The following is a 27,970-nucleotide window of genomic DNA, read 5'->3' on the forward strand; positions in this document are numbered from 1 at the left end:
AGGTTATTTTTAATAGCTTGGTCTCTTGTCATTTCCCCCTCCTCTCTGAAGGTGGCCCCTGATTCCGTCTCCCAGAGCCAAGCTGGGGCCTTTCCCAGAGGGCCTGACTGCCTCACCCTGCTTTTGCTCCAGCAGGGGGTGCTCTGCTGCTGGGGGGCGGGGGGTATGTGAGAGGCCAGGCACCCGCTCAGTCCCTAGCTTTTGAGTTGTAGGTGGCCTGCCTTAGCACTCACTGATGAAAAAAACTTCTTGCCTGTTTTGATGTCTTTTAGTCTAGCTCTGGGATGAGACTTCAAGGTCTAACCTTTGCTGTGTGGTTCCAGCCTCATTTACTTCCCTCAACTGTAAAATGGATATAAACATAGTATTACTACATAGGGTTGTTGTGCAGATTAAGAGTTCTTAATATATATAAAATGCTTAGAATAGTGCATAGCCCGCAGTGAGTGCTGTGAAGTGTTAGTAGTATTGCTATTCTTGTATTGTGATTCACAGAGTGCCTTACAGAGATTCTGGATCCAAAGGCTTGGCTAGAGGGCCTCCCTGGCTGAGCCAGCCTTCCAGGCCAAGCATCCTCCCCAGAGGGCCACCCAGATTGAGAGGGGCCAAAGAGGGGCTGGACTTGGGCTGGGGCTCTGGAGTGTGTGGAGAATCGAGAAGTGCAGTGGTCATGGGCTACTCCTTTGTCTTCACTTAGCTGAGCTCCCAGGGGGTCCCTCTGACCCCCAGCTGCCAACACTTTTTTTTTTTTTTTTTTTGCTTTTCTCTCTGCAGTGGCTACACTGTGGCTGTCCAGAAGCCTGGGGTGGTTAGGGCGTATGGCATGAAGCCAGGAAGGAGTGTGTGTGGCTGGACCAGAGGTGGAGGGACTAGAGAGGATGCTGCTGGGTGCTCTTGTTCCACTAAGGATCGATTGGTCTCTTCTCCACCAAGAGCGGACTGGGCATATCTATGCACTCAGCTTCTTTCTTCCACATGGGCCCCTCCCCTCCTCCCTACTTTTGGCCTCCGGAGGAGATGTGAACATAGAACAAGGATAACTTATCTGGGTGCTTAGCTATGCACTGACCAGCTGTGACACTGGGTATCTCTATGAGTCCACAAAATGTGTGTGTTCAGTAAACACATTCTGACACTCCCTATGGGGCAAGCACAAAGATGAAAAGACAGCCCCGACCCTCAGAGAGATGGCCACTTCTATGTTTGGAGGCTGGGGGTACTGCTGACTTGCCTGAAGGTTGCCATTTATTTGTGCAGGGCTGTATCACCCCGTTTCCTTTTCTGCCCAGGGTACCCTCATCTCCCCACTCTCTCCTTCCCTTTCTGGGGTGGTCTCAGTCTTCTAGAGACAGGTCAGTCACTGGGTGGAGTGACAAAGTGTTGGAGTTAGGCCCATGTGGATTTGAATTCCAGCATCACTGCTTAATGTCTTTGAGTGAGTTTCCTCATCTGAAAGACAAGAAAAGAATCCTTATCTCATAGGATTGTTCTGATGATTAAATGACATAATGCATGTGACTTGCCTATCCTGGTGCTTGGCACATATGTGGACAGTGATGAATGTTAGTTTCTTATATCCCTGGTGTCTAGCCTCGGATCTGACATCATAGTAGGTGCTGAATAAATATGATTTCCTTGTCTCACCAGCGCCTGACACAGGGCTTGGCATACAATAGACTCTCAATAAGTAGTTGAATGCCAAATGTGTCTTCTCTTCTCTACTACTCCCTATACCCCTTCTCTGTCTTGACACTGGCTCTGACAAGGGATGGCAGCTGCTAAGAGATGAGGAGGAGTTGTGGGAAGGAAGAATGGTTCTCTGCCCTCCCCCTCCACCCCATCAGACCTGGCACAGTGCCCCACAGATGCCTGTCTGTAATACTGCCTAACATGGTTTTGGGCCTTGCCCCCCACGAAGGGAGATGGAGGAGAAGAGTGTGGGAGAGAGGCGTTGAGGTTTGTCCCGCTGCCACTTCTGAGTCTCTCCTTCTGCAAAGAGAGGACCCATGGAGCCAGCTGGGTGTCAGTCATCTTACCTCACCACCGCCTTCACTCTGGCTTGGGGGTTCAGCCCCAGGGGACCCAGGCAGCCTCCATTCCCAGCACTGTGCTCCCCTGGGGAAGACGGCTTGGCTGTGATCATGGAAAATTGTCCTGCCAAGAAAGTTGTAGCTGGGAAAGAGGCTGAGGGGGAGGCAGGAGAGAAGACTGGGTGGGGGTGGAAGGGAAGGAGAAATCATGGACATGGGGAGAAGGAAGGATGGGGAAGGGGATTCAGGATGTCGGGAAGAGAATGGGGTAGCATTGGAGGCAGAAGGAGAAACTTATCCCTACCTCCATGCCAGCCAGAGTGACTGATCGAATCCTGGGCTGGCACAGCTTCTGGGAGGTGGGGTCTTTGCTGGGTCCCTGATGAGGGGGCAGTGGGTCCGTATCTAGCCTCTTGCCTGGCCTCTGAAGCTGGTCCCTGAGCCACACTCTGATGCCAGTCTGGAGCCCTGTTACTTTTGCTCCCAGCATTCTTGGCATTTCTGGCTGGGTTTCAACTGGACTGGGTTGGGGAGCAGGGCAGAGCTTGGGGATGGGGCCAAGGAGGGGATAGGGAAGGCCTACTCAGAAACAGGTGCTGGGAACAGGCAGTTCTTTCAAACCAGCACTGTTGGCCTGGCTGCTTGGGTTGGCGTGTGTGTGTGTGTGTGTGTGTGTGTGTGTGTGTATCTACTGTGTATGTTGATCCCTTATCCAGATAGTATGTACATGCAACGTGATGACTGCATGACCAAGCATATTAATTTGTCCTTGCCAGGGTTTGAGAAAACTGACATTTTCCCCTTCTCTTTAGTCCTTGAACACTCTCTTTAGTACTGAGGGGTTGGGCCTGGGCAGCTCTAAGGAGATTGGGTCATTCTGACCTCTAACTCCTGTCCCTGTCCCTGCCCCTGCCCCTGCCCCATCTTGCAGGCTGCTGGTGGGTGCTCCCCAGGCCATGGCTCTTCCTGGGCAGCAGGCGAATCGCACTGGAGGCCTCTTCGCTTGCCCGTTGAGCCTGGAGGAGACTGACTGCTACAGAGTGGACATCGACCAGGGAGGTGTGGCCCTGCATGAACAGAGTGGGGGAAGCGTGTGAACAGGGAGGAGAGGATTTGGGCTCCTCTTCCCTCCCCTAATTCCCAGTGTCCTGCCTCTAGCTGATATGCAAAAGGAAAGCAAGGAGAACCAGTGGTTGGGAGTCAGTGTTCGGAGCCAGGGGCCTGGGGGCAAGATCGTTGTGAGTATTGCTTCTCATGACTGAATGCACGGATGGGGTGTGTGTGTGTGTGTGTTTATGGTGTGTGCATATGCATAGGTGTGCTTAGAGAACACAAGTTAGGAATATGGTATGATTCCAAGTACATCAGGGAGATATAAAAAGGTGTGAGACATGGTCCTTGTCCTTATAAATGTAAAAACGTCTGTTCATTCATTCATCCATCCATTTGTCAAACTCTTACTGAGAACCTTTTAAGCATCAGGCGTTGTGCTAGTTACTACAGGGGAAGGCTGGGCTTGGTGGCTCATGCCTGTAATCCCAGCACTTTCGGAGGCCGAGGCAGGTGGATCACCTGAGGTCAGGAGTTCGAGACCAGCCTGACCAACATGGCGAAACCCTGTCTCTCCTAAAAATACAAAAAAATTAGCCGGGCGTGGCTGGGTGCGGTGGCTCACACTTGTAATCCCAGCACTTTGGGAGGCCGAGGTGGGCGGATCACGAGGTAAGGAGATCGAGACCATGGTGAAACCCCGTCTCTACTAAAAACACAAAAAATTAGCCGGGCGTGGTGGCGGGCGCCTGTAGTCCCAGCTACTCGGAGAGGCTGAGGCAGGAGAATGGCGTGAACCGGGGAGGCGGAGCTTGCAGTGAGCTGAGATCGCGCCACTGCGCTCCAGCCTGGGTGACAGAGCGAGACTCCGTCTCAAAAAAAAAAAAAAAAAAAAAAAAAAAAAAAATTAGCTGGGTGTGGTGGCAGGCGCCTGTAATCCCAGGTACTCGGGAGGCTGAGGCAGGAGAATCACTTGAACCTGGGTGGAGGAGGTTGCAGTGAGCTGAGATCGCACCATTGTACTCTAGCCTGGGAGACAAGAGCAAAATTCCATCTCAAAACCAACCAAACAAACAAACGAAAAAACCAGGGCTCTCTGTTTCTCTCTCTCTCTCTATCTTTCAGTAACACACATAGATACACAATTACCAATACAGATCACTGTAGGGCAGAATCTGGTTCATGTTAAGTGAGTGGTCTAGTCTCCAGTCTATAAAAGTCCAAAGGAGGAGTAGAGAGAAGACTTCTGCAGAGGGGGTGATTTGAGCCAGGCTTTAATAATAGGTAATACCTAGCCTGTGCAACATAGTGGGACCTCATCTTTATAAAAAATAAAAACAAATTAGCCAGTCATGGTGGTGCATGCCTGTAGTCCCAGCTACACAGGAGGCTGAGGTGGGAGGATCACTTGAGCCCTGGAGGTCGAGGCTGCAGTGAGCCATAATTGTGCCACTGCACTCCAGCCTGGGTGACAGAGTGAGACCTTGCTTCAAAAAAAAAAAAAAAAAAGTAATACTTGGAGAGTGAAGCGGACAGGAAGTTCTTTGCAGATGAGATGGTGACACTTACAAAGGTCCAGGGACAGGGCCAAGCTTGGCACTTTGGAGGACTGTGACATGATCAGGGAGACACACATCCTATGTGGTGGCTTAATTGTGTCTTTTGGCTCCAGGCAGAATGTGGAACAAGGAGATCTCCATTTGAGGGCAAGGAAGTGGGTGCAGGCAGGTTGCTGGGTTATGCATGGACCTGTGTAACACTGGCAGGGTAATGGTGCTTGAGTGGTGCCGGCATAGGGGTGTGTGTGTATGTGTGCATGTGCGTGTGCATGTGAGCACACATGTATCAGTATCTGCCAAATCTCTGCATATGGGCAGCATGCCTCAAGCAGGTCCCTGGCCCACAGAGTGAAATGATCCCCATCCCTTCCTCCCCCAGACCTGTGCACACCGATATGAGGCAAGGCAGCGAGTGGACCAGATCCTGGAGACACGGGATATGATTGGTCGCTGCTTTGTGCTCAGCCAGGACCTGGCCATCCGGGATGAGTTGGATGGTGGGGAATGGAAGTTCTGTGAGGGACGCCCCCAAGGCCATGAACAATTTGGGTTCTGCCAGCAGGGCACAGCTGCCGCCTTCTCCCCTGATAGCCACTACCTCCTCTTTGGGGCCCCAGGAACCTATAACTGGAAGGGTGAGTCACTCCTCGGGAAGGGGAGAAGGGGACCAAAACCTCCTCTTACCTCAGAGACAGGGTTGGGGATGGCACATGGCCAAGCATGACCACATGTGCACTGCTGTATGGCCCCAGGGCACTGCCATGCCTTCCACCCCATTGAGCTAGTGCACACGTGAATGGGGGGTGCCTCCTTTCCCTCGCACGGCCAAGTGTTCCTCAACATGCTGGCATGGGCCCCAAGTGCACGCTGGGCCTGCAGCTGGGGCCTGCAGCTGGGGCCTGCATGCTCCAACACACTAGCCCACACCTCATCACTGCCATTCCCGTCTCCGCACGCTGCTGCTGGCTGAGCTGACACTCGGTGAGTGTGATGCCACATCTGGGGGACCCCAGGAAGCCTGGGTTGGGGACAGGGTGGGGAGAGGGCTAGAAAGAAGAGGCGGGGCTTCCCCATGTGCCTGTCTAACTCAGTGTCCGGCCTGAGGGGTGTTCCTTGCGCCCTGCCCTGGGCACTAACAGGTCTGTCCTTGCAGGCACCGCCAGGGTGGAGCTCTGTGCACAGGGCTCAGCGGACCTGGCACACCTGGACGACGGTCCCTACGAGGCGGGGGGAGAGAAGGAGCAGGACCCCCGCCTCATCCCGGTCCCTGCCAACAGCTACTTTGGTAGGGACCTCTCCCCGGCCCAGAACTGCTCTAACCCTCTGCTCCTCTCTCTTGTCCTCCCTCTCCATGCTCCCATCCTTCTGTCTCTGTTTCTGTCTCTCACCTTGTCTCTCTCTGTCTTTCTGTCTCTGGCTGTGATCTCTCTGGTCTCTTTTTCTCTCTCCACCTCTTCTTCTTCCACCATTTTGTGGCCTTTCTGTGGCTCTGTCTCCCTGCTCTGTGGCCCCTCCTCTGGATGTCCCCTCCCTGGTGTCTCACCCCACCCCCCACAGGGTTGCTTTTTGTGACCAACATTGATAGCTCAGACCCCGACCAGCTGGTGTATAAAACTTTGGACCCTGCTGACCGGCTCCCAGGACCAGCCGGAGACTTGGCCCTCAATAGCTACTTAGGTTTGTAAGCTCCCACCTCCTGGACTCTAGGGGCATGGCCCAGCCTCCCCTCCTTCCCCAGGGAACTCGACCTTTGGTGCCTTATAATCTCCTCCTCCCCCAACACACACCCAGGGAGACATACATTGGGTCCAAATTGCAGAGAAGAGCTGGGTCCAGTGATCAGGCCTAAGAAGAGGAGGCCCCCAGGGTGGTGGCCTCTGGGGCTGTGAGCCAGGGGTCTCCATGGAGGAAGATTCAGGTGGAATGAGAGGGCCAGGGCTGAGGATATTTTGGGAAGGACAGTCCTGTCTTCTAGGGGGACTTTCCCTGAGGGGATGGATGGTGGGCTAGTGTTGAAGAAAGGGCTAGTGTTGTTGGTAAGTCCCTCTCGTTGTCTCATCTGCATTCCTCTGCAGAGGAGGAGGAAACCAGGCCTGGGAGATGTTTGGGTGAAGCAGGCGCTCTCTCACTCCCCCTTGTCTCCCCCTCATCCATGTGAAGACTTCCCCTCCCTGCCAGGATGAGGGAGTTGGGGGAAAGAGGTGCACTGGGTGGGATTCGGGCCTGAGAGGGACCTCTAGCTCTTCTAGCTCCCTGGGTGTGGGCAGGGTGAGGCCACTGTGCTCAGCCTCCTACCTGGGCTCCTGGCCTTCTCAGCCATCACCTTTCTCTCTCTTGCCCAGTCCCTGAGGCTGACCTCACTGCATTTTTTGTGCCAAGCTTATCTCTGGGCCTGGTGGGTGTGGGAGGCTGCCAGGCCCTGTGGGGAGGAAGAGCTATCCAGCTGTGGTGCTGATGACTTGGGGGGACCTATCTTTTGGCTCTTAACCTAGGGGAGGGGGCAGGGTGCAGGGGAGCTGTGACTTGGCTCTTAACCTGTAGGGAGGGGGCAGGGGCTGGGGGAGCTGTGACACACCCCAGCTTCTGAGTCTTGGGGTGAAGACTTAGGGGTAAGTCACCCTTCCCCCAGGCTTCTCTATTGACTCGGGGAAAGGTCTGGTGCGTGCAGAAGAGCTGAGCTTTGTGGCTGGAGCCCCCCGCGCCAACCACAAGGGTGCTGTGGTCATCCTGCGCAAGGACAGCGCCAGTCGCCTGGTGCCTGAGGTTATGCTGTCTGGGGAGCGCCTGACCTCCGGCTTTGGCTACTCACTGGCTGTGGCTGACCTCAACAGTGATGGGTGAGTGGGTAGAGGGCCGTGCCACCTGAGGGAGGCTGGGTCTAGTAGCCCCAGTCTGGCTGAGGCCACTTAGCCTCCTGCTGGCTCCTCTGGCCAGGGAGGACCCACACTGAATGTTTCCCTCTCTCCATAGCTGGCCAGACCTGATAGTGGGTGCCCCCTACTTCTTTGAGCGCCAAGAAGAGCTGGGGGGTGCTGTGTATGTGTACTTGAACCAGGGGGGTCACTGGGCTGGGATCTCCCCTCTCCGGCTCTGCGGCTCCCTTGACTCCATGTTCGGGATCAGCCTGGCTGTCCTGGGGGACCTCAACCAAGATGGCTTTCCAGGTGTGACTGGGAACTGGAAAGGCTCGGGGAGGGAGGGGCCACAGGAGGGATGGGGAAGCCCCTCAGAGGTCAGGGTGTGGTCTTCTGAGGACTCAGGGAGAGAGGGTCCCTGAGCTTATGTCTGAGCTGTACCATTTACCAGCTTTCTGACCTTGGCAAGTTCCTAACCTTTTTGCGTTAGTAATATCTGCAGGGAGTGGCCAAGAGGATTAAAGATGATGTATGTAGAGTGCCTGGGATTTTGTAGCCTCTCAATAAAATAGAAAACATACCTGAGTGACTGGGGGGAGTTAAGGCCTGGATCTTGTCTGCAAGGCCCCCAGCCAGCGTGACTGCCTTTTCCCTGTGCCCTGCAGATATTGCAGTGGGTGCCCCCTTTGATGGTGATGGGAAAGTCTTCATCTACCATGGGAGCAGCCTGGGGGTTGTCGCCAAACCTTCACAGGTGAGGGGAGTTGCTGGGATGAGGGAATGGGTGTGGGTGGAATCAGCAGAGGCATCAGGGGAGGCAGAGGCCTGCGGGAGGTGGGATTGAGGGAGGCTGACAGCCGGTTCTCTAGGTGCTGGAGGGCGAGGCTGTGGGCATCAAGAGCTTCGGCTACTCCCTGTCAGGCAGCTTGGATATGGATGGGAACCAATACCCTGACCTGCTGGTGGGCTCCCTGGCTGACACCGCAGTGCTCTTCAGGTGAGCCCCCCTCAACCTTTTCCCTCCCTGAGGCCGTCAGCCCCTCCCTGTGACTCTGACCCCGACCTCAGTGCCAAATCTAATGCTGAAGAGTGTTTCCCAGCCTCATGTTCTCATGTTTCTTGTGCTCTTGACTCCACAATCCCAGGGCCAGACCCATCCTCCATGTCTCCCATGAGGTGTCTATTGCTCCACGAAGCATCGACCTGGAGCAGCCCAACTGTGCTGGCGGCCACTCGGTCTGGTGAGGTGGGATCGGGTGGCACCTGGACCCTGGCAGCTTCCCCTGCCCTCCCTTTGACCCCTTTATCCCCCCAGTTTGGGGCTGGGGCTGTGACAGGATGTGACAGATGGGGTGGGGGTAGGGGCCTTGGCCCATCAGCCTCGTTTGGCTCAGGAGCCACCTTTGCCCCCGCAGTGTGGACCTAAGGGTCTGTTTCAGCTACATTGCAGTCCCCAGCAGCTATAGCCCTACTGTGGGTGAGTGCGGTCCCCCCTCTGTGGCTCGCCCTTTTGGGTTTCCCAGGGAGGGGGGTCACTTCGAGGTGGTAGAAGAGCACCCTCGGAATGGGGTGAGCTGGAGCAGCTCTGCAGCTCAGCGGCTCCTCCTTTCCCAACATGCCACAGCCCTGGACTACGTGTTAGATGCGGACACAGACCGGAGGCTCCGGGGCCAGGTTCCCCGTGTGACGTTCCTGAGCCGTAACCTGGAAGAACCCAAGCACCAGGCCTCGGGCACCGTGTGGCTGAAGCACCAGCATGACCGAGTCTGTGGAGATGCCATGTTCCAGCTCCAGGTGGACACTGACCTCTTGGCTTCTGAGGGTCATTTTCATGGCTCCATCTCTTTTCCCTGATTCCTCTTAGCTGCTTTTTCCCGAGCACACTCGTGCCTCCTTCTAAGACCTAGACACGTGGGAAGCCTGTCTTCTGAGCTCACTTCCTCCTCATCTGCTGCCCTCTCCTGTCATTTCTGCACTCCCTGGAGGAGGAGGAGGTGCAAGGGGCTTCATGTCCCCTCTTCCAGCTGAATGGAGGAGGTGGCAGCTTTTATCATCACATCTGGTCCTCAAAGCCCTAAAGGTTTCCCCTGTCCCCTACCCCAGTCTTTCTCCCTCCTCCTTGCTCAGTTCTCCACCTCTCTCATTCATCTCCCTAATATTCTTTCCAAGTTTTAGGATTGGTCCTAGGTCTGGCTGGGGCACTGAGCAGGGCTGAGGCCTGGGGATTGTTCCAGTGAGGAATAGACCTTCCTCTTCCTAGGAAAATGTCAAAGACAAGCTTCGGGCCATTGTAGTGACCTTGTCCTACAGTCTCCAGACCCCTCGGCTCCGGCGACAGGCTCCTGGCCAGGGGCTGCCTCCAGTGGCCCCCATCCTCAATGCCCACCAGCCCAGCACCCAGCGGGCAGAGGTGAGCATGGGTTCTGGTTTAGCCCAGGAGGAGGAGCTGGGAGGGCAAAGATCATGGTCCCTCCCCAGTGACACCAATTCACAGCTCACAGAGCCCTTTCACGTATGCTACTCCAGTAATTCCTCATATCTCTAGGTGCCTAAATGACCATGTTCCTAGTCAAGGGGACAGAGCTCCTCTACTCCATGTAGTCATTCAGGAGGCTCAGGTTGATGGGATTCTGTAATCTTCAAATGCGGCCTTCAAGCTCTTGAAGTCACATTCATCCCATTCAGCTGGAAGGGAGAACATGAGGCCCCTTGCTTGCATGGTTTTTATGGCTGGCCCAGAAGTCACGGTGCCCTTGACATCTTTTCCCGTTCTAAATCCGGAACTCAGTTACATGCATGTGAGCTGGGGCAGTGTGGCCCAGCTCTTGACTTGCTGCTAGTCTCTACCATGGCATGGTAGTGCTCCCATCATTTTACTGCAGAGGAGAGGACCCAGTTCAGGATCACATGGCTAGTAAGCAGCAGATCTGAGAGTTGAGGACAGGTTGTTTAATCCTGTGATACTCTAACCCACCATATGCCATGGTGACAGGTTTGCCCCCTGCCTTGCCCCCTAGGAATGCCCCTTATCTCATGTCTCTCCCCAGATCCACTTCCTGAAGCAAGGCTGTGGTGAAGACAAGATCTGCCAGAGCAATCTGCAGTTGGTCCGCGCCCGCTTCTGTACCCGGGTCAGCGACACGGAATTCCAACCTCTGCCCATGTGAGGGGGGCAGAGAGCAGGGTCGGGGTGGGAGGGCAAGAGTTCAAGGATTGAGAGAAAGCCCTCTCAGGAGGACCAGTCAGAGGGAAGGGCTGAGCCTGCAGAAAAGGCAGAAGGTGGAAGAGGACCTGCCGATGGCCTTGGAGACTGAGATGAGGGTCAGTGATGGGGCCACGGGGGCTCCCATGGCAAGGAATAGCAATCCTTCACAATACACTAATAATATGCAGTCTACATACATCTCATTGGTTAGTCTTCAAACCTCTGTGAGGTAGTAATTATATTAGTCTCATTTTATAGATGGAGAACTGAAGCCTAGAGAGGTTAAGTTACTTGCCCAAGGTAAGTAATGGTGGAGCTGACATGAGAACGGAGGTCCCCTGACTCCCAGTCGTGTGTACAGAGGCCTGAGGCTTGGACGGGTGTGATGGGGACCTGGGGTGGGAAGAGAGGCTCAGGAAGTGAAGGCAGGTACTGGGGGAGCAGACTGGGAGGGGGAATGGTAGGGGGAGGTGTTCAGAACTTAGCAGGAGTGGGGTCTGACTCTCCAGGGATGTGGATGGAACAACAGCCCTGTTTGCACTGAGTGGGCAGCCAGTCATTGGCCTGGAGCTGATGGTCACCAACCTGCCATCGGACCCAGCCCAGCCCCAGGCTGATGGGGATGATGCCCATGAAGCCCAGCTCCTGGTCATGCTTCCTGACTCACTGCACTACTCAGGGGTCCGGGCCCTGGACCCTGCGGTGAGGACCTGGGGGCAGGATGGGGTGGGGTCTTGAGGGGCTCCAGTAACCCAGACTGACCTTGCCTTCTCTCCCATTCCAGGAGAAGCCACTCTGCCTGTCCAATGAGAATGCCTCCCATGTTGAGTGTGAGCTGGGGAACCCCATGAAGAGAGGTGCCCAGGTTGGCACATCTGCCCTTATCCCTACGTGAGTAGCCTCTCCATAAGCCCGTAGACCACCCCGACTCTAATCTCTTTCCACCCTTGGCCTAGGTCACCTTCTACCTCATCCTTAGCACCTCAGGGATCAGCATTGAGACCACGGAACTGGAGGTAGAGCTGCTGTTGGCCACGTAAGCCAGGCGGGGCCGGAGGGGTGAGGTGGGGGTAGTCATATTGACCTCATCTGACCCCTTGGGAGGTGCCTGTGCCTGATGCCCATACTTGCCCCTGCCCACTCACCAGGATCAGTGAGCAGGAGCTGCATCCAGTCTCTGCACGAGCCCGTGTCTTCATTGAGCTGCCACTGTCCATTGCAGGGTGAGCCTGGCCCAAGGGGGCACCTCCATTGGAGGGAGGGGGCATTGACATTTCCAAACCTTGGCCAGGGCCCTGCCTTCATTGAGCCAGGCCCCAGACCTTCTCACCCCTGTTCTGACCTCTCCACGCCAGAATGGCCATTCCCCAGCAACTCTTCTTCTCTGGTGTGGTGAGGGGCGAGAGAGCCATGCAGTCTGAGCGGGATGTGGGCAGCAAGGTCAAGTATGAGGTCACGGTAAGTGTCAGGGATGAGGCCCCTCCATGGTCACCCTCCCTCCTTGGCACAGAGGAGAGGCTGAGCTGTGTCCCCAGGGCTGGGGCTCTTCTACCATGTGGCAGCATGCAGTTTGAGGCCTCTGTCCTGCATATGGACCTTGGCTGTGGGAAGGTGTTCCTGCTGGGGCCTCATTTGACCATTTCCTGGTCATTCTGTCTGGCTGTCTCACCTGCTGGTGTGGTAGGCCATGAGAGTCCAGGGAAGCTTCTCTGCTGTGGGCCTCAGCTGGGGGATGGGAACATGGGGCAGGGGGTTAATGTCTCTCCCTAGAACTCTGCCTTTGCTTGGCTGGGGCCTCTCCTCACACCTTCCAGGGACACTTCCAGGGTTTCCCGGATTTGGTGGGTGGAGAGAATGGTGCCTGGCGGGGTCTAGGATCCTGAGTATTTGTTGAAATTGTGTTTCCTGAGGGCCTTCTCTTCAGCCCTTGTTCCTTCCATCTCTGTGGATTTAGGATCCACTTGAAAGCTGAGTTCCTTGGCTGGGCACGGTGGCTCATGCCTGTAATCACAGCACTACAGGAGGCCAAGGTGGCAGGATCACTTGAGCCCAGGAGTTAGAGACAAGCCTGGGCAACATAGATCCTGTCTCTACAAAAAATTAAAAAAAAAAAAAAAAGAAAAACTGAGGTCTCTCCCCTCATACTCTCTTTTTCCCACAGGTTTCCAACCAAGGCCAGTCGCTCAGAACCCTGGGCTCTGCCTTCCTCAACATCATGTGGCCTCATGAGATTGCCAATGGGAAGTGGTTGCTGTACCCAATGCGGGTTGAGCTGGAGGGCGGGCAGGGGCCTGGGCAGAAAGGGCTTTGCTCTCCCAGGCCCAACATCCTCCACCTGGTGAGGCTTAGGTGGGGGTGGGCGTTAGATGTTGGGACAGATGTTATGGGGAGTAAGGGTAGTGAGTGCAGTGATGGGGCAGGAGGAAGGCGGTGGGGAGGAGATTCGATCTTAGCACTGCTGTGATTGGAGGGACACTCACTAAGACCCCCCTTCCGTGTCCAGGATGTGGACAGTAGGGATAGGAGGCGGCGGGAGCTGGAGCCACCTGAGCAGCAGGAGCCTGGTGAGCGGCAGGAGCCCAGCATGTCCTGGTGGCCAGTGTCCTCTGCTGAGAAGAAGAAAAACATCACCCTGGTGAGGGCAGGCCAGACTCGGTGCAGCCAGAGCTCCGGGGTGCTGCGTGTCCAGGAAGGGTAGCCTGTTGAGACACATGATGGTCTGGGTGCAAGTTGACCAGATGTTCCCATCACAATTCATAGGAGGGGGTGCCCGGGAGGCAGCTACTGACACTGCAGACCCCCTTCCTGCTCAGCCCCTGCAATTGCTCACTCTAGAACAGGTCACTCCACCTGAAGCCAGTTAGTTAGCCAAGCAATTGATTCACATTACGTTTATATAAAGCATTACATTTTATACGTGATGGGATGGGGTTAGCCCATCCTCACACTTTGAGGTCTGTTTGTCGTTCTTTTGAACTCTTATAAGATAAAAAAGTCAATTTGTGTAAGGACACTTGCTTGATTTTTACAGTATTAAAAATGTTAAGTTCTTTTTTGTTGTTGTTGAGACGGAGTCTTGCTCTGTCACCAAGGCTAGAGTGCAGTGGCACGATCTCAGCTCACTGCAACCTCTGCCTCTCTGGTTCAAGCGATTCTCCTTCCTCGGCCTCCTAAGTAGCTGGGACTACAGGTGCATGCCACCACACCCGGCTGATTTTTGTATCTTTAGTAGAGACGGGGTTTCACCATGTTGGCCAGGCTGGCTGGTCTCGAACTCCTAACCTCGAGCGATCTGTCTGCCTCGGCCTCCCAAAGTGCTGGGATTATAGGCCTGAGCCACGGGCTCAGCAAAAACACTAAATTCTAAAAGTTCTAATAATTAAGACAACCGTATATTATATGTGATTTATTAAGTTTACCCCTTTTGAGCAGTTTTGCTTTCCCCTTTTCTGCTTGTTTTGCAGAGTTGTGTTGTTTAGGTGAAGGTATTGAGCAGATCCGCACATGCTCTGTGCCCCTCCCTGCTAGGATGGGGCTCGCAGTGAGAATGTGGTGGGGACTTAGATTAGGAGGTCTTTGGCTTGATTGTAAGGAGGTGGAGGTAAACCCCAGGTAGAGCCAAGGAGATCCTTTGCAGGGGAATGTCAGCAGCTGCTGCAGTCCCTGCTTTGGGCCCTCAGCTCCCCTGGGAGCATGGCATGAGGCAAACTGAAGAACGTCAGGGGATGTAGGAACCCATGTCATGGCTGTTGCTCTATTACATGGATAATCCTCCCTTCTCCACGTGACCGATTTCCTCTGAGAGGCCTCCCTTTTAAATGGGAACTTTGAAATAGATTCTTTTTGTTTTCATGTTAAAATGTATTGATTTATTTAAATGACAAAAATTATATTTATCATGTATAATACAATGTTTTGAAATATGTATATACTGTGGAATGGCTATATTGAGCTAATTAACATATGCATCACCTCACATACTTATTTTTGTGGTAAGAACACTTAAAATCTATTCTCTTAGTGATTCTCAGGAATACAATATGTTGTTATTAACTACAGTCCCCATGTTGTGCATTAGATCTCTTAAATAGATATCTCTTCCTTCTGTCTAACTGAAACTTTGTATCTTTTGACCACCATCTCCTCCATCTCCCCAGCCACACCCCGCCTCCACTCCAGCCCTAGGTAACAACTATTCTACTCTCTACTTCTATGAGTTCAACTTTCAGATTCCACATATAAGTGAGATAATGCAGTATTTATCTTTCTGAGTCTGGCTTACTTTGCTTAACATAATGTCTAAAGTAGATTCTTTTTTATTTTATTTAATTGTTTTATTTTTTATTTTTTAATTTTATTATTATTATACTTTAAGTTTTAGGGTACATGTGCACAATGTGCAGGTTAGTTACATATGTATACATGTGCCATGCTGGTGTGCTGCACCCATTAACTTGTCATTTAGCATTAGGTATATCTCCTAAAGCTATCCCTCCCCGCTGCCCCCACCCCACAACAGTCCCCAGAGTGTGATGTTCCCCTTCCTGTGTCCATGTGTTCTCATTGTTCAATTCCCACCTATGAGTGAGAATATGCGGTGTTTGGTTTTTTGTTCTTGTGATAGTTTACTGAGAATGATGATTTCCAATTTCATCCATGTCCCTACAAAGGACATGAACTCATCATTTTTTATGGCTGCATAGTATTCCATGGTGTATATGTGCCACATTTTCTTAATCCAGTCTATCATTGTTGGACATTTGGGTTGGTTCCAAGTCTTTGCTATTGTGAATAGTGCCACAATAAACATACGTGTGCATGTGTCTTTATAGCAGCATGATTTATAGTCCTTTGGGTATATACCCAGTAATGGGATGGCTGGGTCAAATGGTATTTCTAGTTCTAGATCCCTGAGGAATCACCACACTGACTTCCACAAGGTTTGAACTAGTTTACAGTCCCACCAACAGTGTAAAAGTGTTCCTATTTCTCTACATCCTCTCCAGCACCTGTTGTTTCCTGACTTTTTAATGATTGCCATTCTAACTGGTGTGAGATGGTATCTCATTGTGGTTTTGATTTGCATTTCTCTGATGGCCAGTGATGGTGAGCATTTTTTCATGTGTTTTTTGGCTGCATAAATGTCTTCTTTTGAGAAGTATCTGTTCATGTCCTTTGCCCACTTTTTGATGGGGTTGTTTGTTTTGTTCTTGTAAATTTGTTTGAGTTCATTGTAGATTCTGGATATTAGCCCTTTGTCAGATGAGTAGGTTGCGAAAATTTTCTCCCATTTTGTAGGTTGCCTGTTCACTCCGATGATAGTTTCTTTTGCTGTGCAGAAGCTCTTTAGTTTAATTAGATCCCATTTGTCAATTTTGTCTTTTGTTGCCATTGCTTTTGGTGTTTTAGACATGAAGTCCTTGCCCACGCCTATGTCCTGAATGGTAATGCCTAGGTTTTCTTCTAGGGTTTTTATGGTTTATGTCTAACATTTAAGTCTTTAATCTATCTTGAATTAATTTTTGTATAAGGTGTTAGGAAGGGATCCAGTTTCAGCTTTCTACATATGGCTAGCCAGTTTTCCCAGCACCATTTATTAAATAGGGAATCCTTTCCCCGCTGCTTGTTTTTCTCAGGTTTGTCAAAGATCAGATAGTTGTAGATATGTGGCGTTATTTCTGAGGGCTCTGTTCTGTTCCATTGATCTATATCTCTGTTTTGGTACTAGTACTAAAGTAGATTCTTTTACAAAAAAGGCAGAAGGCCTTGCTTTTAGACAGCTTGGCTAAGGATTCTTGAATGGCTCAAAAGTGGCAAAATAAAAGATAACTCAAATAATTCAGACACTCTTAAAGCCATTCTTCTGTGTCTGGATCGTGGTGTGATGAATATAACATAACTTTCAGGCAAATGGGTCGTGAGGTGGTGATTGGGCCAAATGGATTTAGGTCAGTCCTGGAAAGAACAGAGCCTGAGTCCCCTGTCTCCCCAGGAGCTCCTGAGGCTACCTCCTCCTCCTTCAGCGAGTTTGGGTTTAGGGCAGGGGTGTGGCTTTGCCGAATATGGACCTGAGTTCAAATATTTGCTCCACCACTCATTAGCTTTGCTAGTGCTGTGACCTGAGGCAGGTCGCTTGGCCTCCTTGGGCCTCCTCAGTTTCTTCCTTTGAAAAATGAGGATGACAATGTGCACCTTGTAGGACTATTGCGAAGCTTAAGTGAGATAAGTGCCCGACAAGTAGTAGGTGCTCAATAAATGGGACTGTCATTAGGTAACATAAGCATCACTTGGGGAAGCTACTCTGCCTGTGCTGTCAAGTAAGAGATTCCCTTCCATGCTGCCCCCTCCACGCATTTCAAAGCTGAATAGCTTAGATTTGGGGCAGGCAGCTATTTTGGATATAAGATTAGTTTGAGAAGACTTCCTGGAGGAGGGGAGTTTGAGGTCAAGTAAGGAAAATGGGAGAGATGGCAGTCTCAGCAGGGTCGAGCTGAGTGGCTTAGACCCCTGTCTGTCCTTATCCCTAGGACTGCGCCCGGGGCACGGCCAACTGTGTGGTGTTCAGCTGCCCACTCTACAGCTTTGACCGCGCGGCTGTGCTGCATGTCTGGGGCCGTCTCTGGAACAGCACCTTTCTGGAGGTGAGGATACCACTCAGCTCTAGTCTGTGTTTCTTCTTCCTCCAAAGCCCCTCCAGGACTCATTTCTCCTCCTCCTTCCTCACTGTCCAAATGCAGCATCCCTTTTTTTTTTTTTTTTTTTTTTTGGAGACGGAGTCTTCCTTTGTCCCCCAGGCTGGAGTGCAGTGGCGCGATCTCAGCTCACTGCAACCTCTGCCTCCCAGGTTCAAGAGGTTCTCCTGCCTCAGCCTCCTGAGTAGCTGAGATTACAGGCACGTGCCACCACACCCGGTATTTTTGTATTTTTCATAGAGACGGGGTTTTGCCATGTTGGCCAGGCTGATCTCAAACTCCTGACCTCAGGTGATCCACCCTCCTTGGCCTCCCAAAGTGCTGGGATTACAGGTGTGAGCCACTGCGCCCAGCCCAAACGCAGCATACTCTTAACCCAAACCAGGCAGAAACATCCTCTGTGTTGGGCACCATTACATTTATAATTTCAGGAGGTAAGGGGAAGGGAGGGAGACATGGGGCATTTAGGAGAAGGGTCTCCTTCCCTGTTCCCTTAGGAGTACTCAGCTGTGAAGTCCCTGGAAGTGATTGTCCGGGCCAACATCACAGTGAAGTCCTCCATAAAGAACTTGATGCTCCGAGATGCCTCCATAGTGGTGAGCTGCAGGGTTGGGGGATAGGTGGGGAGGACTCTCTTCTTTCCTGCTCCCTCCAGTTCTTGTTCCATTGACCTCTTGCTCCATTGACCCCTTGCTCCCCAGATCCCAGTGATGGTATACTTGGACCCCATGGCTGTGGTGGCAGAAGGAGTGCCCTGGTGGGTCATCCTCCTGGCTGTACTGGCTGGGCTGCTGGTGCTAGCACTGCTGGTGCTACTCCTGTGGAAGGTGAGGCTTGGAGGTGGGGCTGATGGGGGTGGACTTCCTGGTTGGGTGAGCAGCATTTTGTATTGTGGTTCTGTCACCCACCCACACACTCATGTATTCAGCAAATCTGCACTGAACACTTGCCCTGCATGTCTCAGGAACTCTCTTAGTCCCTGGATGTTTCAAAGATAAATCAGATGCAGGCTGGGTGCAGTGGCTCATGCCTGGAATCTCAGCACTTTGGGAGGCCTAGGCAGATGGATCACTTGAGGTCAGGAGTTTGAGACCAGCCTGGACAACATGGTGAAACCCCATCTCTACTTAAAATACAAAATTAGCTGGGCGTGGTGGCACGCACCTGTAGATCCAGCTACTTGGGAGGCTGAGGCAGGAGAATCGATTGAACTCGAAAGGTGGGGTTGCAGTGAGCCGAGATGGCGCCATTGCACTCCAGCCTGGGTGACAGAGCGAGACTCCATCTCAAAAAAAAAAAAAAAAAAAAAAAAGCCGGGCATGGTGGCTCATGCCTGTAATCCCAGCACTTTGGGAGGCTGAGGTGAGTGGATCACCTGAGGTCAGGAGTTCAAGACCAAGCTGGCCAACATGGTGAAATCCTGTCTCTATTAAAAATACAAACAAATAAAAAAAATTAGCTGGGCATGGTGGGGGGTGCCTGTAATCCCAGCTACTTGGGAGGCTGAGACAGGAGAATCGCTTGAACCCGGGAGGTGGAGGTTGCAGTGAGCCAAGATTGCGCCACTGCACTGCAACCTGGGGGACTGAGCAGGACTCTTGTCTCAAAAAAAAAAAAAAAAAAAAAAAAAAAAAAAAAAAAAAAAGAAATCAGATGCAGATCTCGTTCTCAGGGATTTTATAGTCCAGTGGGATGGGAGTGGTGAGCCTGTAGTCAAGGACAAGGCAGGAAGTGTTGAGTTGAGAAAATGGAGTGGGAGTTTAGAGGGAAAAAAGCTTGAGAGGAGGTAGCACTGGAACCAGTCCTTAGAGGAAGTTGGGGTAGTAGGGTCAGGATGTAAGGGGATGAGGTAGGTGGGGTCCAGCAGGACCATGGTAGGCAAAGTCGTGGAGGCAGAGAAGTGTGATCTGACTTAACTAGAATGTGGCAGTGAAAACTGGAAAGGTAAATGTGGCCAAGAAGGCCAACAAGCACGGAGAACGGCCTCCAGGGAACTGCCCTCATGGCGGAACTCAGAGCTTCCACATACCAGGCTCTGCATGGAAGCATTCTTGTACACCCAGAGCTGTATACCAAATCATATTGGTATCCAGGGCTCAATGTAAAAGTATGCACATGCACACATCAGTACACGGAATCACATACATCACCGGGGTCATATGCTGAGCCATCTGCCACATCGGGGGCTGTGTTCAGAACCACACATGTCCTTGGGGCTCTGGAGAACTGCCCCTGCCTGTGCCTGCTCTTTGGGACCAATCAGAGACTGAGCCACCCTTTGGCAAGTGTGAATCATCAGTAGACCAGGCTCTGGAGTGGCATCCAAGCTGCTGGGAACCTTCCCAGTCTTAGGGGAGATTGATGCCTCTGTGAAACTGGTCCCAGGATGCTTGCTCCCTGCTCCCATGGAAGGAAGACAGAGCAGAGATAGGGGCTCCTGTCCTTCCTCAATCTTTCCATCCTCTGCCTCCTCTGCCCTGCTTCTCCCTCGACATCCTAGTGTGGCTTCTTCCATCGGAGCAGCCAGAGCTCATCTTTTCCCACCAACTATCACCGGGCCTGTCTGGCTGTGCAGCCTTCAGCCATGGAAGTTGGGGGTCCAGGGACTGTGGGGTAACTGTTGTGTGTGTGCATGTGTCTAGTGTGTGTGGGTATGTATGTGTGTGAATATAAGGAGAATTCCCAGCATTCAGGGGATCAGGAATGTTCAGGGTGAAAAATGAGATTGCATGAGAGTGATGTGAGGTGAGAGGTAATTAGAAGGGTGCAGATATAAGGGTAAGTCTACACAGCCTGAGGCGTGCACAAAGGGTTGGTGGGCTCATGGGGTGTGAGCATGTGGGAGTGTGGGGAGGTCGCATGCATGCTTTTTTCTACGGGCATGAGTGTGCAAGGAGATGAATGTGTAAGGAGATGCCATGCAGTCTGAGCATGTAGGAGTCCTGGGCCTCTGAGTGTGAGTGTGCAGGGGCACATTCCCACCCTGGTGTGTAAGGGCCAGCATGGTCCTCATTTAGGGTGGGGCTAGACTACTGTATTGATGGACAAGAGGGTATTGCTGTAAGGGGCGTGCCGCCCAAGGTACAAGTACACAAGGTGCATGTTTATGAGGCTTGAGAGGTATCATTCCAGAGATGCAGGGGACTAGGAAGCCATTTTCTTCCTCAGGTCTTGTTTGTGTTCTGGGGGACACTATTGGGTCTCTTAAGAAGCTAGAGTGGGTACAAATCTGGAGTCAGGTCCTGATGCTCCACCCTCAAGGCCCTCTTTCAGGGGCCAAGGGAGATACCCTTGGTCCTGCCTCTTGGACGCCCTTCTGGTCTCTCTCTTGCTGTGAATGAGAACCTGGGGACACGGCACTGATGGGAGCACCGTGGGTGCTGCCCACCACACCAGATGCTATTCAGCCTATTTCCTTTCTGCCGCAGCAGGGATGGTGAGGGTGAGGAGCTGTGCAGCGCTAGGCATCTGCTCCAGGGACCGCAGCTCTTCAGGCTCCTCATGGTCTGGCCTGGTGTCCTTATAGATGGGATTCTTCAAACGGGCGAAGCACCCCGAGGCCACCGTGCCCCAGTACCATGCGGTGAAGATTCCTCGGGAAGACCGACAGCAGTTCAAGGAGGAGAAGACGGGCACCATCCTGAGGAACAACTGGGGCAGCCCCCGGCGGGAGGGCCCGGATGCACACCCCATCCTGGCTGCCGACGGGCATCCCGAGCTGGGCCCCGATGGGCATCCAGGGCCAGGCACCGCCTAGGTTCCCATGTCCCAGCCTGGCCTGTGGCTGCCCTCCATCCCTTCCCCAGAGATGGCTCCTTGGGATGAAGAGGGTAGAGTGGGCTGCTGGTGTCGCATCAAGATTTGGCAGGATCGGCTTCCTCAGGGGCACAGACCTCTCCCACCCACAAGAACTCCTCCCACCCAACTTCCCCTTAGCGTGCTGTGAGATGAGAGTGGGTAAATCAGGGACAGGGCCATGGGGTAGGGTGAGAAGGGCAGGGGTGTCCTGATGCAAAGGTGGGGAGAAGGGATCCTAATCCCTTCCTCTCCCATTCACCCTGTGTAACAGGACCCCAAGGACCTGCCTCCCCGGAAGTGCCTTAGCCTAGAGGGTCGGGGAGGAGGTTGTGTCACTGACTCAGGCTGCTCCCTCTCTAGTTTCCCCTCTCATCTGACCTTAGTTTGCTGCATCAGTCTAGTGGTTTCGTGGTTTCGTCTATTTATTAAAAAATATTTGAGAACAAAACCTCTGCCTCTTAGAGTCTTGCTCTGGCATCCCCAGCATCTCTGATTCTCCCTGGTGCCCCCAGCTCAGGAAGAAGGTGGTAGTGGGGAGAGAGGGTCAGGGGGGCTTGGCAGGGATGCAGGCACCATGACTTTTGTGACCAGTTCCTAGAGACGCATGGGTGTAGCCTCAGGAGGAAAGCGAGAGGAGCTTTACCATGGGAACGAAGGAAAGGGACAACATTGGGAGGCAAACGTTGGGAGACTAGTCCAGAAACTTGCAGTTGAGGATATAACAGGGTCCTAGTGTTTCCTCCCTGGGTCAGCGTAGAAGTAGAGCTTTTTCACTGTCGAAGGCGGGATTGAAGTTAGAGATTGCCCTGGCAGAGGTTGGGGAGAGAGGGACTAGGAGGTGGTACATGAATGTCTTCTCTCATTCTGCTAGGTCCCTCTCAGTGGAAGGTAGATAGGCTGGTGGGTGGCTTGTTCTAATTGGAGGCTGGGGAAGGAGCAAATGAGTGCCTTGGAGCTTGGGAAAGATTATTTGACAGCCTTTCCCATGATGTGGGGCCCAACAGGTAGCCACTTCAAGGGAGGGGGCTGTCGTTCCATTTGGATTTCGGAGAACTGGGCGTTCTCAAGATCCTTCCAGGTCTCTCTGGTGAGGCAGCAGCCATCCCCAATGTGTTTCCAGGTGGGCTCGAAAACTTGCTGCCACATGAAGGCCCAGCTTCCATATGGTTCTGCCACATGCTCCCAGAAAAAGAGCACACCTCCCTGGGAGGGATGAGAGAGTTAGTGTCACTTGGCTCCATTCTGACCCTGCTCCCTATCGCGCTGATCAAGACAGTCAAACTTCTTGGTGAAATGGGAGCTGCTGGTCTGAGAGTTCATGGAGCAAACTGTCGTGCCCCTGACCTTTTCTGCATCCCCTGCTACCGCCTTCAAAGTGCATGTGAAGAACCTCGTAACTGAAAGGAGTGGCTGGTGGGAGATCTTTAAAGCCTGACCAGAATAACTGAGGGCATGCAGAAGGGGAAACTGAGAAACAGGAGTGGAGGGCTCATTGTATTATTATTATTATTATTATTTTTTGAGACAGAGTCTCAGTCTGTTGCTCAGGCTGGAGTGCAATGGCGTGATCTCGGTGCACTGCAACCTCCACCTCTCAGGTTCAAGCGATTCTCCTGCCTCAGCCTCCCGAGTAGCTGGGATTACAGGCATGAGCCACCACGCCCGGCTACTTTTTGTATTTTTCAGTAGAGACAGGGTTTCACCATGTTGGCCAGTCTGGTTTCAAACTCCTGGCCTCAAGAGATCCACCTGCCTTGCCTCCCAAAGTGCTGGATTACAGGCGTGAGCCACCTCGCCCAGCTGGGCTTATTGTATTCTGAGATACACGCACAACCTCTCTCACAAAACCCAGATGCATGCACAAGCTGCTTCCTGGACATCGCTGTGAACATCCCAGGGAAACCTCAGGCCCAACTCTTGACTGAAGCTGGGGTTCCTCAAGCTCCTCGCCTCACTATACTCTCCCTAGGTGATCTCAAACCTAGTAAGTCCAAAACAGCTTTCTTCCATCTCAGCAAATGGCACTTTTCATCAGCTCTCCCCTCAGTTGCTCATGCTAGAAACCTGGAAACTATTCTGAACGTTCTCTCCACAGTCTGATGGATTCTACTCTACTTCCCCTACTATCTTTACCTAGAACACTCTTTTATTTTCCCCACCCCGTCCACACTCTGCTTAATCCCTCAGATCTCTCTCTCTCTTTTTATTTATTTGTTTATTTTTTTTGATACAGGGTCTCACTCTGTGGCCCAGGCTGGAGTGCAGTGGTGCGATCATAGTTCACTGTAACTTTGAACTCGGGCTCAAGTGATCCTCCCACCTCAGCTTCCTGAGTAGCTAGGACTATAGGCATGTGCCACCACGCCTGGCTAGCTTTTGTACTTTTTTTTTTTTGTAGAGACGGCATCTCACTATGTTGCCTTGGCTGGTCTTGAACTCCTGGGCTCAAGTCATCCTTCTGCTTCAGCCTCCCAAGCACAGATCTCGATTTAAACCTCAGTTCCTTAGGTGTCCTCCCCGCTCCCCTCCCTGTCCCATGGTGGTAGGTGATCCTCCTGTTGCTTCTACAGCACCCAATTGTGCCCCGTCATGGCACTGGTCATGTCTCCTATTCACCAGCAGGTAGGGGTGGATGGGGTGTCTGATGTGCTACTTACTACCTCAGACGCCCCATTCTGGGGGCCGAACCCTGGGGCGGCTGATGCTGCGTTTGCCTGCCCCACACCCATCCCCTTCCCACCCTGCTTACCGGTCTCAGTACTCTCCGGACCTCCTGCAGGACCTTCCTTGGGCTCTGCACAGAGCACAGCACCAGAGTGCAGACCACCACATCCATGGAGCCATCAGCCAGCTGTCTCATGTCCTCTCCAGGAGCCACCACAAACCGCTCATATTGGAGGTGCCTGTTCTCAGCCATGCTCTTTGTCAGGAACTTCTCAAAGTGGGGATTTGGGTCTAGGCAGGTGACCCTGCAGCCCGGTGGGTAGAACTGAAAGTTGGCTCCGGTTCCGCAGCCCAGCTCCAGTAGGGCCACTTTCCCGGAGGCTCCTGTAAGCCCCTTTATCTGGCTGAAGAGCTCCCGTTTCTTGCTCTCCATCTTGCGGTTGCTCTTGGGAGTCAGCACGGCCATCAGGTAGGGGAAGTAGCTTTTGCACAGGGGCTGCCAGCAGCCCAGCAGAGCCATGAGGTGCAGGGGCAGGGTAAGAAGCAGCACCAGCAGCTGCAGGAGTGGGACCAGGATGTCCATGGCAGACCAGCTCTGAGCTGTGCTTCCGCTGGGGCACTGGCTTTTTCCCTGCTCAGCCTCTGCAGGCGCTGGCGTCCCCTCCCGCTGTGATAGGACTTTGCTCCTTGTCTCCTACTTGACAATTTCCTATTTGCCAGAGTTGAGTGGGTGTATGGAATTCCTCCAGAGGGCGCAGGTCCCACAGCCCCACAAGCTCTTCAATGACTTTTATGTGGGTGGAGGGACAGGTGGTACCCATGTTCCTGAGTTCTGGGGCACTGTGCCCAGCTGAAGGGGGGCAGGGGCTGCTGAGTCATCTCAGAGGGAGTGGGAAGGGGTAAGGGGATATGTTTCAGATGACAGACTCATGGCGGGGGAGTGTCGGGGGCTGGCAGGGCGTTGGGGGTGGGTTGGTAGTGGTGAATGCTGGGGACAGAGTTGACTCATGGGACATATCCTGGCTTCATTTCGTCCTCAGGTCAGGCACTTCAGAGGGGCCATAGGAAGGGAAGGGTGCTCTTGGCAGAGGAAAAAGTAGGTGTACAGGACAGAGACAGCATGCCCTCTCCTGGAAAGGGTGAGAAGTTTAGTTCTGTGGGGAATGGGGTGAGTTGGACAAATAGGGGGAAGTGAGGTCAGAGAAGAGTCACTTTTTAGAGATTCTGCCCTCCCTCCCTCCCTTCCTCCCTTCTTTCCTTCTTTCCTTTTTTTGAGACAGGGTCTCTGCTGCCCAGGCTGGGGTGCAGTGGCAGCAGTCTGGGCTCACTGCAACCTCAATGTCCCTAGGCTCAAGTGATCCTCTTACACCAGCCTCCTGATTTTCTGGGACTACAGGTGCATACCACCATGCCCAGCAATTTTTTTTTTCTCTGTAATTTGTAGAGACAGGGTTTCACCCTGTTGCCCAGGTTGGTCTTGAACTCCTGGGCTCAGGTGATCCACCCACCTCGACTTCCCAAAGTGCTGGGATTACGGTTGGGAGCCACTGCGCCTGGCTGAGAAGAATTCTTTTTACAAAACATTATTAAACAACTTTTTTTTGGAAGAGGCAGTACATTCACTTAGTACAAAATTAAAAAGATACTAAAGAGATTACAGGGAAAATTCTCTCTTCTACTCCTGTGACCCAACCACTCAGATCTCCTCTCTGGAGGCACTAAATACCATATTGCCAATTTCTTGTGAATCCTTCCAGAGATGACCTGTGAACGAGCAGGGAACACACACACCACGTGTTTAGATCCATGTACATATATACATATACATATTCCCTTTTCTTTTACAAATAGTAGTATATTGTACACACTCTTGTATACCTTGCTTCCCCCCCTTCTTAACAATGTATTGGATTTAGTAGATAATAGCAAATGGGTTTCCAAAGTGATTGTACCCATTTACACGTCCACCAGCAACATTTGGTTTTATGTGTCTTTTATGTGTTCATATTATTATTGATGCCTAGATTCCTATTTTATTCACTGATTTGTAACCTAATACCCTATTTATTTCTTTACAGTTTCTTTGAGGTATAATATATATAAGAAGGTTTACATATGTACAGTATATAGATTATTTTTGACACAGTATATACCTGGGAAACCATTACCACAGTCGAGATAATGAACATGTCTATGTGTTAGGCTTTTGCATTGCTGTTAAGAAATACCTAAGGCTGGTTGATTTATGAAGAAAAAAAGTTTAATTGGTTCATAGTTCTGCAGGCTGCACAGGAAGCATGGCACCAGTATCTGCTTGGCCTCTGGTGAGGGTCTCAGGGAGCTTACAATCATGGTGGAAGACGAAGGGGAGCAGTGTATCACATGGCAAGAGAGGGAGCAAGAGAGACCTTGCGTGAACTGCCAGAGCGAGAACTCACTTATCACCAAGGGGTTGGCACTGAGCCACTGATGAGGGGTGGGACCTCAGGAGCCAAACACATCCCACCAGGCCCCACCTCTGACATTGAGGATTACATTTCAACATGAGATTTGGAGGGGACAAACATCCAAACTATATCAGTTTCCTTGTGTTTCTTTGTAATCCATTCGCCCCTCTTTCATCCCCATCTTCAGGTAACCGCTGATCTGCTCTCTGTCAGTATAGATTAATTTCTCTTCTCTTCTCTTCTCAGGCAGAGTCTCACTCTGTGGCCCAGGCTGGAGTGCAGTGGTTTGATCTTGGCTCATTGCAACCTCCACCTCCCAGGTTCAAGTGATTCTCCTGCCTCAGCCTCCTGAGTAGCTGGGATTACAAGCATGCACCACCATGCCCGGCTAATTTTTGTATTTTTAGTAGAGACGGTGTTTCACCATACTGACCAGGCTGGTCTCAAACTCCTGACCTCGGGTGATCCGCCTACCTTGGCCTCCCAAATAGTTTGCATTTTCTGGAATTTTGTGTAAATGGAATCCTATAATGTATGGGATTTCAGCATCTGGCTTATTTCATTCAGCATGTTTATTTGGAGAGTCATCCATGTTGTACATGCATCCGCAGTTCATTTCTATTTCTGAGTAGTATTCCATTGTATGGATATACTACATATATTTTTATCCATTCACTTGTTGATAAACGTTTGGGTTGTTTCCAATTTCTGACTGTTAGAAATAAAGCTACTATGAACTGTTTGTGTACATGGGTTTGTGTGGACGTATGCTTTTATTTCTCTTGGGTGAATACCTGGGTGTGTATTTTGATGTTCAAATTGCCCTAGATTTGGCTGGGGGAGCACCTGCAAGCTGGCTCCTGTCTCCTTTTGACACAACTCCATCACTCTTTGAGCATTTTCTTACTTTCTGCTACAAGAAGATGTTCCAGGCTCATCTTGTATTTCCCCTGCTCCAGCCCCGAACTTAGTTATTTCTCGCACTGGTCTTTTGTGAGGAGGATGGTATTTAAAAACCAAGATCTGAATGCTGGATGTGATTATCACTGGGGAGTAATTGCTCCTGGGCCTGCTCCATGGACACAGAAAGAGGCAAAGTAGTATTATCCTGTGCTTTTTATTTGCTCTTTTCTTTTTCTTTTCCTTTTTTTTTTTTTTTCCTGAGACAGAGTCTCACTCTGTCGCCCAGGCTGAAGTGCAGTGGCACTATCTCGGCTTGCTGCAACCTCCGACTCCCGGATTCAAGCGATTCTCCCTCCTCAGACTCCCGAGTAGCTGGGATTACAGGCGCATGCCACCACACTTGGCTAATTTTTGTATTTTTAGTAGAGACAGGGTTTTACCATGTTGGCCAGGCTGGTCTCGAACTCCTGACCTCAGGTGATCCACCAGCCTCGGCCTCCCAAAGTGCTGGGATTACAGGTATAAGCTACCGTGCCCGGCTTACTTACTCTTTTCTGCGTGAGGTTGAATTTTTGTTTCTTATAATTAAGAGCCTCTGTATTTCCTTTTCTAGAAATTTTCATTTTATTTTTTATTTTTGAGATAGCCTTGCTCTGTCACTCAGGCTGGAGTGTAGTGTGCGATCACAGCTCACTGCAGCCTCAACCTCTCAAGCTCAAGCAATCCTCCCACCTTAGCCTCCTGAGTAGTGGTCACCACAGGTATAT

The 27,970-nt window shown here is 51.8% G+C and overlaps 2 protein-coding genes across 29 annotated transcripts in view; one reads left to right on the forward strand and one right to left on the reverse strand.

Annotated features, from left to right (window-relative positions):
- Window positions 1-21,637, forward strand: part of ITGA7 (integrin subunit alpha 7) — a 31,256-nt gene extending 9,619 nt beyond the window's left edge. For 4 of the 28 annotated variants that reach the window (XM_009425185.5, XM_054663218.2, XM_054663217.2 and 1 more), the window contains 25 exons: window positions 2,962-3,089; window positions 3,189-3,268; window positions 5,019-5,274; window positions 5,793-5,924; window positions 6,197-6,316; window positions 7,269-7,476; window positions 7,610-7,803; window positions 8,160-8,248; window positions 8,364-8,491; window positions 8,640-8,735; window positions 8,910-8,971; window positions 9,119-9,288; window positions 9,755-9,904; window positions 10,542-10,657; window positions 11,209-11,401; window positions 11,484-11,564; window positions 11,656-11,735; window positions 11,848-11,922; window positions 12,055-12,157; window positions 12,861-13,037; window positions 13,203-13,334; window positions 17,227-17,340; window positions 17,889-17,987; window positions 18,093-18,218; window positions 20,918-21,637. In XM_009425185.5, the coding sequence (XP_009423460.3) occupies window positions 2,987-3,089; window positions 3,189-3,268; window positions 5,019-5,274; window positions 5,793-5,924; window positions 6,197-6,316; window positions 7,269-7,476; window positions 7,610-7,803; window positions 8,160-8,248; window positions 8,364-8,491; window positions 8,640-8,735; window positions 8,910-8,971; window positions 9,119-9,288; window positions 9,755-9,904; window positions 10,542-10,657; window positions 11,209-11,401; window positions 11,484-11,564; window positions 11,656-11,735; window positions 11,848-11,922; window positions 12,055-12,157; window positions 12,861-13,037; window positions 13,203-13,334; window positions 17,227-17,340; window positions 17,889-17,987; window positions 18,093-18,218; window positions 20,918-21,148 (3,315 nt within the window). In that variant the 5' untranslated portion in view covers window positions 2,962-2,986 and the 3' untranslated portion in view covers window positions 21,149-21,637. Of the gene's footprint in view, window positions 1-2,961; window positions 3,090-3,188; window positions 3,269-4,756; window positions 4,795-5,018; window positions 5,621-5,792; window positions 5,925-6,196; window positions 6,317-7,268; window positions 7,477-7,609; window positions 7,804-8,159; window positions 8,249-8,363; window positions 8,492-8,639; window positions 8,736-8,909; window positions 8,972-9,118; window positions 9,289-9,754; window positions 9,905-10,541; window positions 10,658-11,208; window positions 11,402-11,483; window positions 11,565-11,655; window positions 11,736-11,847; window positions 11,923-12,054; window positions 12,158-12,860; window positions 13,038-13,202; window positions 13,335-17,226; window positions 17,341-17,888; window positions 17,988-18,092; window positions 18,219-19,891; window positions 20,005-20,819 lie in introns of those variants that run through there. The other 24 variants (XM_063786642.1, XM_054663219.2, XM_003313607.6 and 21 more) reach the window with 18 other exon arrangements.
- On the reverse strand, window positions 21,594-24,529 carry TMT1B (thiol methyltransferase 1B). The gene is made up of 2 exons (XM_001170489.7): window positions 23,939-24,529; window positions 21,594-22,392 (listed from the first exon to the last, which is right to left on the reverse strand). The coding sequence occupies exons 1-2, from the start codon at window positions 24,434-24,436 to the stop codon at window positions 22,156-22,158; spliced, it is 735 nt and encodes a 244-aa protein (XP_001170489.4). The 5' UTR covers window positions 24,437-24,529; the 3' UTR covers window positions 21,594-22,155.
- Between the last annotated feature and the right edge of the window lie 3,441 nt (window positions 24,530-27,970).

This window comes from Pan troglodytes, chromosome 10 (genome assembly GCF_028858775.2).
Source record: "Pan troglodytes isolate AG18354 chromosome 10, NHGRI_mPanTro3-v2.0_pri, whole genome shotgun sequence".
NCBI lineage: Eukaryota > Metazoa > Chordata > Mammalia > Primates > Hominidae > Pan > Pan troglodytes.